Source organism: Catharus ustulatus, chromosome 2 (genome assembly GCF_009819885.2).
Source record: "Catharus ustulatus isolate bCatUst1 chromosome 2, bCatUst1.pri.v2, whole genome shotgun sequence".
NCBI lineage: Eukaryota > Metazoa > Chordata > Aves > Passeriformes > Turdidae > Catharus > Catharus ustulatus.
In genome coordinates, this window is record NC_046222.1 from 61,724,702 (window position 1) to 61,738,692 (window position 13,991).

At 44.4% G+C, this 13,991-nt stretch overlaps 1 protein-coding gene across 2 annotated transcripts in view; it reads left to right on the forward strand.

Annotated features, from left to right (window-relative positions):
* The window catches only part of VWA8 (von Willebrand factor A domain containing 8), a 192,349-nt gene that overhangs the window by 84,993 nt on the left and 93,365 nt on the right, over nt 1–13,991 (forward strand). For both annotated transcript variants that reach the window (XM_033051539.2, XM_042778991.1), the window contains exon 21: nt 5,360–5,436. In XM_033051539.2, coding sequence (XP_032907430.1) covers nt 5,360–5,436 — 77 coding nt within the window. The remainder of the gene's footprint in view (nt 1–5,359; nt 5,437–13,991) is intronic.

The following is a 13,991-nucleotide window of genomic DNA, read 5'->3' on the forward strand; positions in this document are numbered from 1 at the left end:
AGCCTGCCTGCTCCTGCCGCGGCGGGCGGGGATGGAGCACCCCGCCGCCTCCCCGGTCCGCGGCAATGGCAGCGCGGGGCCCCCCCGTCTCTCCACCCAGGCTGCAGCAGAGGAGGGAAGGAGAGAGCTCTCCCTTCTCTCTCCCCGCCCCCAGTGCTGCCTGCAGGGTGCCAGGCTCCACCCGCGGCGCAACAGAGTAACAATTTGTAACAATCGTGCTCGGCTCAGCACTCTGTCTGGCACTTCTGAGGTTGTAAATGTCAGAAAATTATTCACATATTAGCCGCTCCTGAGTATTAGCCGCATTTCCGGTTTGGGAGCCAAATCTTAGTCAAAATGGTGCGGCTTGTATTTGTGAAATTACTGTAAGTTGATTTGATTCTTATGGTGAAATTTTCTTCTTTTGGGTTCACTGTAATTTTTGTGTGTCGCAGATGATGAACTTGTAATTAAAAAAAAAAAAAAAAGAGATACCACAAAACAATTACTTTTGTAACTGATAAATATGTAGATTGCAGCTAGGGCAAGAGTTAAAATCATCACTGCTTTTTCACAAGTATTTTAATTTGTTGCTAACATTCAAGCAAGGTAGCCATGATAGGGTTGATTGCAGTGGTCCTCTGGTAGCAATATCTAGTGTCTGCTGGTGTCACACCTTCTGCAGTTATTAAAATGCATTATTCACATTTGTTCCAAGCAGGGCTTCTCAACACCTGGAGTGTGTGAAATAATTCTTAGGTACTGCAAGTTGCTTTGCCGATAATAGTACAGTTTTTTTGAAACCCAGAGATACATTCTCTAGTCTAAAAATCGCAGCCTCAACCAAAATATATGCATTGCAAATGTCTTTGTTGACAGAAACACATAAACTGTGGCCATGAAGGGTGGTTTGGTGCCAGACCCCATGTTAAAAACAGCACGTTATCAAAAGTGTTTCCATTTTCTTTATTTTCATTGTTCAGCAAAAAGTTTCAGTGATAATGATAATACAACACTTTCTGTAACGTTAGAAACTGAGAACTCTGACATGAGGGTTCTGTGTACTAAAACTGTTAAATTTGTCTTTCATTCTCTAATAATGCAATTTTAAAATTAATTATAAAATGATACTTCTTACGGTGAAAAAGTGATAAACTGCTTTTTACCAGTTTCAAAATTTGTTTCATTCTTTAGTAATGAAACAGGTGCTCTGATATGGAGAAGGTGTAATTGCAATGTTTCAGCTGAAGGGCAGTACTGAAGAACACAACATGCCAACCTCTTAAGCTGCTTCAGTATGACCTGCAAATTATTTAAAAAAAAATAAAAATGAGGCAGCATGGTTTAGAATTTTTTTTTTTTTGACTGTTGGCAGACTGTTAATTTCAAAAACTAGTCCAGTTCCTTTGGACTATAACTTTATTGTCTTTATTCAGGCTCTGCAGGGGATAAATTTGTCCCACTACTGTCAGGTCTGCATCCTGAATTGCAAAATGCCTCCTGGGACTTATAACAACTTTGTTTATATTTGAAACTGCAGCTTCTGCTAGGAAATTAAGCAGTTTCATCCTTGATAGCAAGTGTTTACAGTGTCAGTTAGAAGGATTTTTAACTAAGGGATTATTTTGCCTTCTAATTGCATAATTTCTTGTTTGTTATTCATTAGTGCAGATATTTACTTCCCATTTTTCTATTTCAGTTGTCCCATATGTCTGATGGAGTAAAAATCATCTAATATTTGCTTTCTGAAGTATTTTTATTCTGTTCAGCTGAAACACCAACACAGATGTTCTTTTCTCTCTAATTAGCATATGTTTATATTGCTGTTAAATTAAGTAACTGCAATAGTGTGTATATAAATAGCACATAGCAAGTGTTAATGGCAAACTGGCTTGTCCTCTGAATATTACCTTAGGCTGCAATAATTAAAAAATTACATGAGATTCTTGTGAATCCAATCCAGGTTCAGCTCAGTCTTTTAGTATGTTCATATGAAAGGTAGTTCAGGTTATTCCTGTTTAAATAGTTTACTGCTAGCTGTGTGAGTGTCCAGAAGATCCAGCTTGATCTTTGGCAGTCAGGGCAAAGAGAGTGACTTGCCATTTTTGTGATTTCTTGTTTCTTAAGTGCCTGTAACTAGAGTTGGTTTGGTTTGGTTTGTTTTTCCAAAATGTGTTAGCATTTTCCACATTTCTTGTTCACCTGAAGAAGAATACTACACATATTCTTTATCCTGTGGAGGTCAGGTGAATTTGGAACAAATCTGCTCTTTCTGGCCTTACACTGATGCGTAGTACGTAAGGAACAAACTTATCCAAGCTCTTGTTTTTTGCAGTTTCTTAATGGTGCTAAAGAGCCTTCTGAGTATCTTTGGTCTCTTCCTTCCTTTCTATTGTATTGTGACTTCTCAGTAAAGTAGCTGAGACCAAGAGTAGTGGTCACTTGTCATGAAGTAGGAATGTAGAGGGATGGAATCAAAAAGCTTTGACGTGAACTTTGTTCCAGCTACTGTTGCCAACCAAAGATTTTATGTGGTACACCACAGCCTCTGTGAAGGCACACAATGTACCCTCTGAAGCAGTTCAGTCTAGAAGTTGGGCAATGTTAACTTGTTTATAATAGCTAAAACCTGGTGGGAATGCCTTTTGGCTTTTAAATACTGCACCTTTTAAAAAATGTATGATGTTCTGAAATTGAAGTATACTTAAATAAAAGGAGATAATGCGAAGAGTGTGGCGAGGTGCACAGATAAAAATGACTAAAGGGTGAGATGTGATCACTGCACAGCTCCCATTGACTTTACTGGGTTACTTTGATAACTGTATTTTTATTTTTTTTTATTTACAGTAACCACTTTGTTTAGTATTAAGTGTGTTTTGCATTGATTTAGTATGTTGATGTATTTCATCATCTTTGTACTTGCCACAGCTGGCTGGAGTCCCACTCTGCACTGAAACAGGATATGCAATCTGCTTGGGATCAGTACAGAAACTGTGTGCAGACATCTGCCCAGCCGTCTTTAGCTCTCTTAGGAAAGGAAGCTCCTTTCAGCATGGGTGTTTTGTGCTTGATATTAGAAATATTCCTGTTTATTCACCCATTTATGATCTGACTGCAAGTAGCAGGAAACATGTGAATAAAACTGTCTATGTGCACTAGGGGATTCTTAGCCTGTTTCTGGTTACTTTTAATGTCACTGATAAAATTTCTCAACTTACATATTTCCCCCCAAATGGGCATGTCCTGTAAGTTCCTGCAAGAACTTGTGAGGACAATTTCATCCCCTTTCACAGCAGTGCAAAACCTGTTTCAGGTGATAGTTTTCAGAAACTACTGTGAAAGGTGTTAAGTGTGTTGCAGTTTCTTACTACACGTATATAAAGCTGTAGATTGTTCTGAAGAATCAGAAGATTTGTGAAGAGGCATGTGGCAGGGCACTAACAGAGTTGACTCTTCTGTGTGGGAGTTAAGTCTGCAGTACAATGTAGGTAGTTCTATTTTTGTCTCCTCTGCAGTATTTTTTCCTCTGCTCTCATGGTGAGAACTCTCCTTCTGTGATTTCATTATACATATGTGCGTGATTCTCTATTCTTACAAATGTAGTCAGAGGAGAGACTGTGGTCCCATTTTAAGAAGCTTAAACAGTTTGTGATTCTGCAGCTGGCAGTTACCATCACTCAGCTAGAACTTACAGTCATAAATGTCATAACTTGCAGCTCTGAAGGCTCCTATGCTGTTTCAATGCCAAGTGAAACAGATTAGTGAATCTCAAATTGGTTTAATCTAATCTCTTTAATCTTTCTTTGGGTTATATTTATCTTCTTTACACTGGTGTGGACTACTAGATACATTAATGAGAATCTCAGCAGAGGGATAGTGTCTTGTCAAACAGCTTTTGGCTGTCTATAGCTGAGCTTTTCTTTCTACTGTTTCTTTTTGCTTTGCAACCTGTAGCACTCTCACTGGCATTCTGAACTTCCGAGTCTGCAGCCACCGCCTTACAGGAGGGATAAGAATTTCTGCATGTGAGCTATCACCTTGGTCTGCATCTGCATTAGCATTTCAGAGCAGATCTAGAATGTGCAGTAATTTCACTATTACAAGCCGCACCTGATTATAAGCCACATGTCGAGGTGTAGGCAACTTTTCTTTCGTTGTCCGTATATAAACTGCCCCGGATTATTAGCCGCACTTTCGTTTGCAGCGAGGATCCGCATGCACCTTTCACAAAGTTGCCAATTAGTAACAGAATCACGGGATCATGGGGTTTACTGGCTCGGCCCTGCTCGTGGCAGCCACCAGGGAGTGGCCCTGGCCCTGCTCGCCACAGCTACCAGGAAGCGGGGGAGCGGCATGCCCAGCCGGTGCCGCCGGGAAGTGGAAGAGCAGCGTGCCCGGCTGCTGCCGTGTTTGCCGGGGGTGAGCAGCGCTGCCACTGCACCGCCACTCCCCCGCTGCCCAAGGCCAGGCAGGCACCAGCTCAGCTCGGGGCTGCTGCTAGCTCAGACTTCTGGGTTGGGAAATTTCCGAAATTTGTTCATATATAAGCTGCTCCTGAGTGTAAGCCGCACTTCCGGGTTGGGAGCTAAATTTTAGTCAAAATGGTGCGGCTTATAAACGTGAAATTACTGTACTTTTGAAGGGAATCTCCTTACTGCAGTTCGGTACATACTCATCTCTCTTGGGATGAGAGTGAAGTGAAAGATGTTCCCCAGCAGCCCACCTAATTCTTGCTCTTTGGTAATTCCTTCCCTGGGAGCAAGTTAGAACTGGACTGAAGTACCAGTTGCTAAAATGTTTTTATAGGGCACATCTAATTCACTGTCATCATTTTTGACAGCTTGTTAGTGCAGACATCTTTCAATAGAGTTATAGATTAGTTTTATCTCTGGAATTCTGATTCCATCTGGACCTCTTTTTGTAATGCCAGTGGAATGGGATCAGCAACTATTACCAAGACTGTGTCCAAATTCCATGTGACAGTCACAGGATGTTTCCTATGACCACCAAAAATTAACTTTGCCTATTAAGTGCAAGACAACTTCTTAGCATTGACATTGCAAATCCTTTGTGAAATAAAAAGGCTGGAAAAACTTGTTAGTTAAAGGATGCACAGCATGTGTAACATAACTGTAGGGACACAATCCTGTTTCTGGTTATTTCTAGTAAGACAGGTAAGTATTTTGTGAATATATATATAAAATAAAATACATGTAATCAACTTGTGTTCAGAATTTTCTGAAATAGATAGAAGTTGTATTTACCTATGAAGCAGTACGGAGAGTATTTTAACCATTTTGGCAAGTTATCTTTTCTGTCTTTATAACTCTTAAATATGTACATCTGTATTATGTCTTACTATTATATTTGTTTACTGCAGGGTGTTGGGAAAAACAAAGTTGTTGACAGATTCCTTCACCTTTTAAACAGGCCCAGAGAGTATTTACAGCTGCATAGGTAAGAATGTGTTAGATTTCCATACTTTTTGTTTTTATTCATATTTCTCATGTTATTAAAACTCATGTTTCTGAAGTTTAATGTGTTCTTACTGTTTCAACAAAGACCCCCTAAGTGGCACGCAGACCACAGGAATGTGTCTGGCAGAGGCAATAAGCTGACAGGTTGAGGAGTGGGTACAAGAATGTGGTGCAATCACTTTGTTTGATACGTGAGGAAGTAGAAGTCAGTGTGCTGATGCTAAACCTTGTTCATAAAACAAGTTATAGTTGGCTGTCATTTCTGGAAAGATTTCTCTAAGCATGAGGTATTGTGTGAGGGAGTAGGTGTTTGAATGTATCACTCAGACAAGAAACATTTTACATAGTAAAGGCTTTTTGGCTTTTTTCCTTTGACACTCCTGCTAAGTGCATGTATTTCTTTCTCACCCATTAGAAAATTACATCATAAGCTAAAAAACAGACATCAAGACAATAAACCAACTGAAAACAGTTCAAAAACTGAAATAATAGGAAATTATCTGCCTGCTTTTTATGACATGAACTTGAAACTAATAAATGGAAATAAAGAATAAATATGTCTAGAAGACTCATTTTCAATTGAACTGAATCCCATTTTAGCTTCATTTCTAATCTTCATGTCTTTGTCTTTAACTTCCTAACTTCATCACCCTGTCTCTTTCCATAATCACTGTTTTTTAAATAGTGCTAATAAAAATGTCGATCTTCGGTATTAACAACACAGTCTCTGTAACACTTTCTCACTTTCTCACCCAGAATTTTGTCTTTAAATGTCTTATACTTGCATTCCTGGTACTTGGATAGCTCTATCTCATTACAGTAATTTCACGACCATAAGGCGCACCGGACTATAAGGCGCACCCCCCGGGAGCCGGCACATTTTGCAACTTTGTAGATCAGATAAGGCGCACCGGTCTATAAGGCGCACCGGGTTTTTTTTTGCAGCGAGGCTCCGCCCCCAGCTCCTCCCGCACGCTTGCTGGCCGAGGCCCCGCCTCAATCCGGCAGCCATTGGCTCCCGGGCCTGCCTGTACCCGGCAGGGCCGGGCTATGCCCACCGCCGCTCCGTGCAGCATCCCCAGGGCCCCGCTGTTCCGGGAGTTCCCTGGCGCTCCGGGTGACCCAATGCCGGCAGGCTTGCCCCGTGCCGCCGCTGCCCCGATTCCAGCTGCTTGCCCCCTCCCCGCGTGGCAGCCGCTCCGATTCTGGCGGTTTTCCCCCTCTCCGCATGGCGGCCGCCGTGCTTCTGGGGGTTTTCGCCCCCCCCGCGCGGCGGCCGCCGTGATTCCGGGGGCTTTCGCCCCCCCCGCGCAGCGGCCGCCGTGCTTCTGGGGGTTTTCGCCCCACCCGCGCGGCGACCGCCGTGATTCCGGGGGCTTTCACCCCCCCGCGCGGCGGCCGCCGTGTTTCCGGGGGCTTTCGCCCACCCCGCGCGGCGGCCGCCGTGATTCCGGGGGCTTTCGCCCCGCCCGCGCGGCGGCCGCCGTGATTCCGGGGGCTTTCGCCCCCCCCGCGCGGCGGCCGCCGTGATTCCGGGGGCTTTCGCCCCCCCCGCGCGGCGACCGCCGTGATTCCGGGGGCTTTCGCCCCGCCCGCGCGGCGGCCGCCGTGATTCCGGGGGCTTTCGCCCCCCCCGCGCGGCGGCCGCCGTGATTCCGGGGGCTTTCGCCCCCCCCGCGCGGCGACCGCCGTGTTTCCGGGGGCTTTCGCCCTCCCCGCGCGGCGACCGCCGTGTTTCCGGGGGCTTTCGCCCCGCCCGCGCAGCAGCCGATCCGATCCCTGCGGCTTTCGCCCCCCCCGCGCAGCAGCCGATCCGATCCCTGCGGCTTTCGCCCCCCCCGCGCAGCAGCCGATCCGATTCCTGCGGCTTTAACACCCCCCGCAAGGGAGCCGTCCCAATGTCGGCGGGCCGGCCCCGCGCGGGGGTGGCCCCGAAGCCGGCGGGTCCGCCCCGCGCGGGGGCGGCCCCGAAGCCGGCGGGGAGGCCCCGATATCGGCGGGTCCGCCCGCGCGGGGGCGGCCCCGAAGCCGGCGGGGAGGCCCCGATATCGGCGGGTCCGCCCGCGCGGGGGCGGCCCCGAAGCCGGCGGGGAGGCCCCGATACCGGCGGGTCCGCCCCGCGCAGGGGCGGCCCCGAAGCCGGCGGGTCCGCCCCGCGCGGGGGCGGCCCCGAAGCCGGCGGGTCCGCCCCGCGCGGGGGCGGCCCCGAAGCCGGCGGGGAGGCCCCGATACCGGCGGGTCCGCCCCGCGCAGGGGCGGCCCCGAAGCCGGCGGGTCCGCCCCGCGCGGGGGCGGCCCCGAAGCCGGCGGGGAGGCCCCGATACCGGCGGGTCCGCCCCGCGCAGGGGCGGCCCCGATACCGGCGGGTCCGCCCCGCGCGGGGGCGGCCCCGAAGCCGGCGGGGAGGCCCCGATACCGGCGGGTCCGCCCCGCGCAGGGGCGGCCCCGAAGCCGGCGGGTCCGCCCCGCGCGGGGGCGGCCCCGAAGCCGGCGGGGAGGCCCCGATATCGGCGGGTCCGCCCCGCGCGGGGGCGGCCCCGAAGCCGGCGGGGAGGCCCCGATACCGGCGGGTCCGCCCCGCGCGGGGGCGGCCCCGATGCCGGCGGGGGCGGCCCCGATACCGGCGGGTCCGCCCCGCGCGGGGGCGGCCCCGAAGCCGGCGGGGAGGCCCCGATACCGGCGGGTCCGCCCCGCGCGGGGGCGGCCCCGATACCGGCGGGTCCGCCCCGCGCGGGGGCGGCCCCGATGCCGGCGGGGGCGGCCCCGATACCGGCGGGGGCGGCCCCGATGCCGGCGGGGGCGGCCCCGATACCGGCGGGTCCGCCCCGCGCGGGGGCGGCCCCGATGCCGGCGGGGGCGGCCCCGATACCGGCGGGTCCGCCCCGCGCGGGGGCGGCCCCGATGCCGGCGGGGGCGGCCCCGATACCGGCGGGTCCGCCCCGCGCGGGGGCGGCCCCGATGCCGGCGGGACGGCCCGCGCGGGGGCGGCCCCGAAGCCGGCGCGTCCGCCCCGCGCGGGGGCGGCCCCGATGCCGGCGGGCTCTCACTTCCGGGGTGGCAAATGTTGCAACTTTGTAGATCAGATAAGGCGCACCGGACTATAAGGCGCACTTCCGGTTTTGGGGGGAGATTTTAGTCAAAAGGGTGCGCCTTATAGTCGTGAAATTACTGTACTTTTCTACTGGTGTTTTACTTTGTACTACCTATTCTAGACTTCCATCACTTTTATATGAAATATTGCTTTTGAGACCTCCTACTTTCAGCTTTGCATTAACTTTCCTGCTTGGAACAGCCACCTGCTTTGTCTGGATAAAGTACACTATTTTTTTCAAACCCCAATTATGTCACAAAGTACTACAGTATTTCTGTCCTTTTGTGTGTTCTCCAGTGAGAAGTGAGGAAGCAGAGCAGTCTTTAATATGAATTCATATGGCTCAGGAGAACGTTGTATAAGCGCCATATCTGGGATTTTCATGCAGCTGTAGAATGTATAAATTACACCATGCTAGTTGAGACATCACTAGGAGGAAAAACGTGCATTTGTTGTCATGCCAATACAGTATTCTATGGTCTCTATAAGGTACTGCTTATGATTACAGGATTTAAGAGAGATGTTGAAGTAGAAAATGAAGCAGAAAATGATGAGCAGTCCTATACAGTTTTACAAAAATAATTTGTGAATATAGAAAAACGAGAAATTTCTATTTCTTGGTAGCATTTTGAAATGCTGTGTGAAGAACTCAGTCTATATAACATTTTGGTTATATTTTACAGGGTGTTTACAAAAAAACCCAAACAGTTTCCTAGTAAGCTTTTGCATACTTTGTGAGGGAGATTCGGTTGGTAGCTTATGGCAGAGATGTACTTTATTAGAAAATATTTTAGAATGTGCACTTAATCTTTGATAGCCCTGTGTGTTTCTTCAGATTTCCTAGCTAACTACCATAAATACCTTTAAGCATGCCAAGGAAAGTATTTCTAAATATAATGCTTTTAATGGTGCTCATGTACCTGAATTACAGATCTTGACAAATTCATTAGGGTAGGGGTTTTTTATTGGTTTGGGGTTTTTTCACTGTCTTGATGAAAGAGTGTAAGGAGTTCTGCTGTTCTAACTCTACATATGTTCAATAACACCTTTAAGGCAATAAGCTATTACCAGGAGTCATTTTAAAATCTCACATTTTATGTCTTGTACCTTGAGAGGATGAGAGGAGATAAAAGACAGAAAAAGGGACATCTGTATTTACTTACTGTGCAACTGATTTACATGGGGTCAGCCTGACCTAAAGGTTTTGACTCTTATGGAGGTTATAAATCCTTTCTCTTAACCTTTCATGCAGCATCTCATTAAAAAGTTTTGTATTCTTGAAATTTGTAAATCTTGTAAATCATTTTGGTACCATAAAGCAGAAAATCTAAATGGAAGGAAGCTGCAATTAGATTCAATAATGACAGAAATTAAGAAAAATGTGTGTTTATGAATTATTCAAAAAGTTGACTGCTTTCTCTTGCATACTTCCTAATATTAGCAACTGATCATGGGTTGACCAGCTCTCTCATTGCATTAATTGTGGTGTTATGGAAACAGGTAATATGGCACAAGCTCAGCACAGCCTTTTCCTAGGACTGCACATATTAAACATTTTGCTTCTTTTCTGTGTTAAGGAAGAGCTTCCATCTGCCAGGATTTCCCTATCACTCCTTTCCTACAAGAGTAAGTTTCAGCAGAGAAATTCCAAATTTTGTTTACCCTCCTCGTATGGCTGTCTCAATTTTGTTTACCCAGGACAATGGCTACATGTTACAGAATAAACAACAGCTTTACCTTGTCTGATATTAAAAGAACCTTTAGGAGTTATTAATAGAAACTAAACTTGTACTGCTTTTGCAGCCAGTGACTAAAAAACTGTCTGTAAAAGAAAATTGTATATTCTCTAAGCTAACATAACAGAGTTAAGTATTTGTGTTGCTCCTAAATTAGTGAACTCTGGAAAGTCTCATTATTTTATGAACCTTTCTATTACTACTTTTACTGTTCACCTGTGAGCAATGTTGAAATAATTTTCCAGTGGTTCTACACAAAAAACTGAAGTTAAATTTGGACTAAATTGGTATATTAATTAATCGGGAAAATAATTTTCATGGAGACTGATAATCGTAGAATCATAGGATGTACTGAGTTAGAAGGGAACTACTAGAATCATCAAAGTCCAGCTGCTGGCCCTGTGCAGGGCCAAGAGTCGTACCATGTGCCCAAGAGCATTGTCCAAATGCTTCTTGAATTCAAGACATGCTGCAACCACTTCCTTGGGGAGCTGTTCCAGTGCCCAGCCTCCCTCTGGCTGCAGACCCTTTCTCTAATATCCAAACTAAACCTCTCCTGATATAACTTCAGGCCATTCCCTGGAGTTCTGTCACTGGTCACCAAAGAGAGGAGTTCAGTGCATCCCCTCAAAAAGATATCTTGCTTTATTACTCTTTATTGTATATTTATATTTAATTATATCTTGCTTTTTTTATTCCCTCATGATATCTTGCTTTGAATTACAAAGTCTCTAAACCCAAGAAGATTCCACAGAAAGAAGAAAAAAAAAAAAACAACAACATTTTAGAGAAGACTCAGGCAAGAACATATGCCCTGTTAAGACTGTAAAATCCTTCTTAGCACTGATGAGAGCAATACATAAGTATAAAACTGTAAGCTCCCAGTTCTCTTACATAAAAATGTCAGAAGAAAGTATCGTGGACTTTAAATAGTTGTCTCCTTTGATATGATCATGGAAAAAAAGATTAATTTTACTTCTCTTATTGTCCAATTACTAACTAATTTCACAGAAAAAAATGTTTTTTCTGGAGTGAGATGTCCTTTATCTGTCATTTAAACATTTAAGTTTACATCTACTTTGTATTAAATCATACTTTCAAGCTGTTTTTTATATTTCAATTAGAATGATTTCTCCTCCTTGCAGTTACTATTTTTGTGGTGGCTGTATATACAGAACTACAGCATTTATCCTTTTGTTTTCAGTGCGAGCTTGATTCATTGTTCCACTTCGGGGATTTTGGAAGGATTTTTATGACGTTTTGTTTGTGTTTTTCTGGTTTTGTGGGGATTTTGATCATTTTGAAGAGACTTCTGATAGAAAGTTTCCTAAAAGCCTAGGTTCTGACTAGGAAGATGTAAATTTTAATGACGCCATTTTTATGGTAGTTTCTGGTGGTATAAATGAGGTGCTAAATGTGTAGGCGTGTGGGTTAATATTTATGCATCAAATTTTTGGAGTCGTATGTTGTTATCTGATCTTAGCTTTCATCAAAATACACTGCTACGCTTAGTACAAATGCGTAAAAATATAAAAGCAATATACATGTGTGGTTTATTCTGATACACTATGTCACCTCAAGACCTGTGAAAGTTATCACCTCTGTTCTGCTGGTGTTGGATTTGCTTCAAGTCACATAGCAAAAAAGAGCTACTATTGGTAACATGAAATCTCTGAAATTGTCATCTGCCATCATGAATTGTGCTCTTAATTGCTCTGATAGCATACAAAAACCTCTGTCTTGGTGGTGCCTTTACAAAAATATTAGCTGCAGAACACCTGTGTTCTAAGAAACATGTTTTTTAGGTTCAGGAAGGCATGAAGTTAATTTTTCTATGTCAAAACCTTTTTAAATTTTGGTGTACATTGAGCTCCTAGATTTTTTGAGATGTTCAAAATCTTAATGCTGGATACTGTCGTGAGTACCTTGACTCTACATTGTCCTCTTTAGCAGGGGGGTTGGACTAGATGGCCTCCAGAGACACCTTCCAACCTCAACCACTCTGATTCTGTGATTTAGCAATTTCTGCAGGTAGCAGCTGGATGACCCCAGGTTCAAGGTACATTGTAGTAATGTTGTAATCTTCAAAAAAAAAAGAAAAAAGAAAGTTAAAACTAGTTTATCTTATTATCTTCATAAAAGTATGCAATCCAGCAGTGGCTGTTGCACTGGGGGAGACCATTTGCACTATCCTTAGCTGATGCTCAAATGTGTTAGTAGGAATGGTAGTTAAAGTTGTGAGAATTAAGAAACAGCTAAACAGCTTCAGACTCAACATTGTTTTCAGAACACAGAGTGTTAATGAGATTAAATGTGATAACTTCTAGATCATTTATTTGTTATGATATGCATGTAAATAATGAGTGATTGTTAAGCAGAAGTGTCTCAGATATGTTTCCAGCTTCATGCTGTGTCAGCAACAGATTAGCTGTAGCAAATGCAGAGTTTGGAGCCCACAATCTTCCTCTGCAGACTGTATAACATAGACATTCCTCTGTACAGTTGAAATGATCAGGAATAAAAAGTACTGATCCTTTTCTGTTGTGATGGGAGCTTGGTTGCTCTTAGCTAGTGAGAGGACTGGATCCCTCTGAACTACTACAGATAGTCGACTTCAACTCTAATGTTTTCTGCATAAGAACATCACCATCACTTACAGAAATAGAAGCTTTTGATGTGAAGACTGCGATGTAATCTACATCAATAATTTATTGATGGCTATGAATGGATTTTCTGCTGCTCAAAACCTCAGTGAATCTGCAGAAAATGTGAAATGATTAGTTCCATTCCATTGTTCTCCTTCTGTGTATCAAGAAAATAATCTTCTAGGAGATTACTTTATTGTGAAAAAAGATAATATGAATCTTCATGTGGCAAAAAGAGGAAATGTTTTTTAGTGTATGAGGGTTGTTCTCTATGAAGTCAAAAATGTTAGAACAGCTTGTAAATATGTGATACCTCTACATGAAAATAGAGAATGTAGGAAGTTTTCTTCTTTAGCTTTTGATAAAACAGGTTTTACCCCTAAATTAGCTAAGTCATAGTTCTCCATGTGATATCTTTTTTCTTACAAGTTGAGATAACTTATTTTTCTATGCATTTACATATACACTACAGCACATTATTTTAAATGTGGTGTTTGACACTGTCAATGGAGTACTAACTGCTATTGAAATTCTATTTTGCATCTGATGATCTTACTATTCTCTTTCAAGATATTATATGTTGTTCTATGTGTCCCAATACATTTCCTTCCAAAGAATTTGCTTATCACACCTTTATTTGATATCACATCTTCCTGTCAGAGGAACTGTATTTATTCTAGTGACTGACGATTGGAAAGTGTGATGGATAGATTTTAAAAATCTACTGCATTTTGTGTTATGTCTTTTCTAGTTCCCTAATAAATTACAGCAATCTGATGATCTTTTTTCCAAAACTTACCTGAGTTTGCATATGTTATCCTTTTCAAAAGAAATTTAATTTTGCTGTGATCTTTAATAATCAAATTAATGGGGAGTTTGGGTTAGGAAAATGAGCTTATGGTGTCCCTACAAGCAATACTTACTACAAACTGTGCATTAGTCTTTAGATCTTAATTTTCTTTCCCTCTTTTTCAGCACATGTAACAAGTATAAAATCTAATTATCTGTTTCCCCTATTGAGATAATTTAAAATTACCCTTTCAGCTGTATTGACTTAAGATTT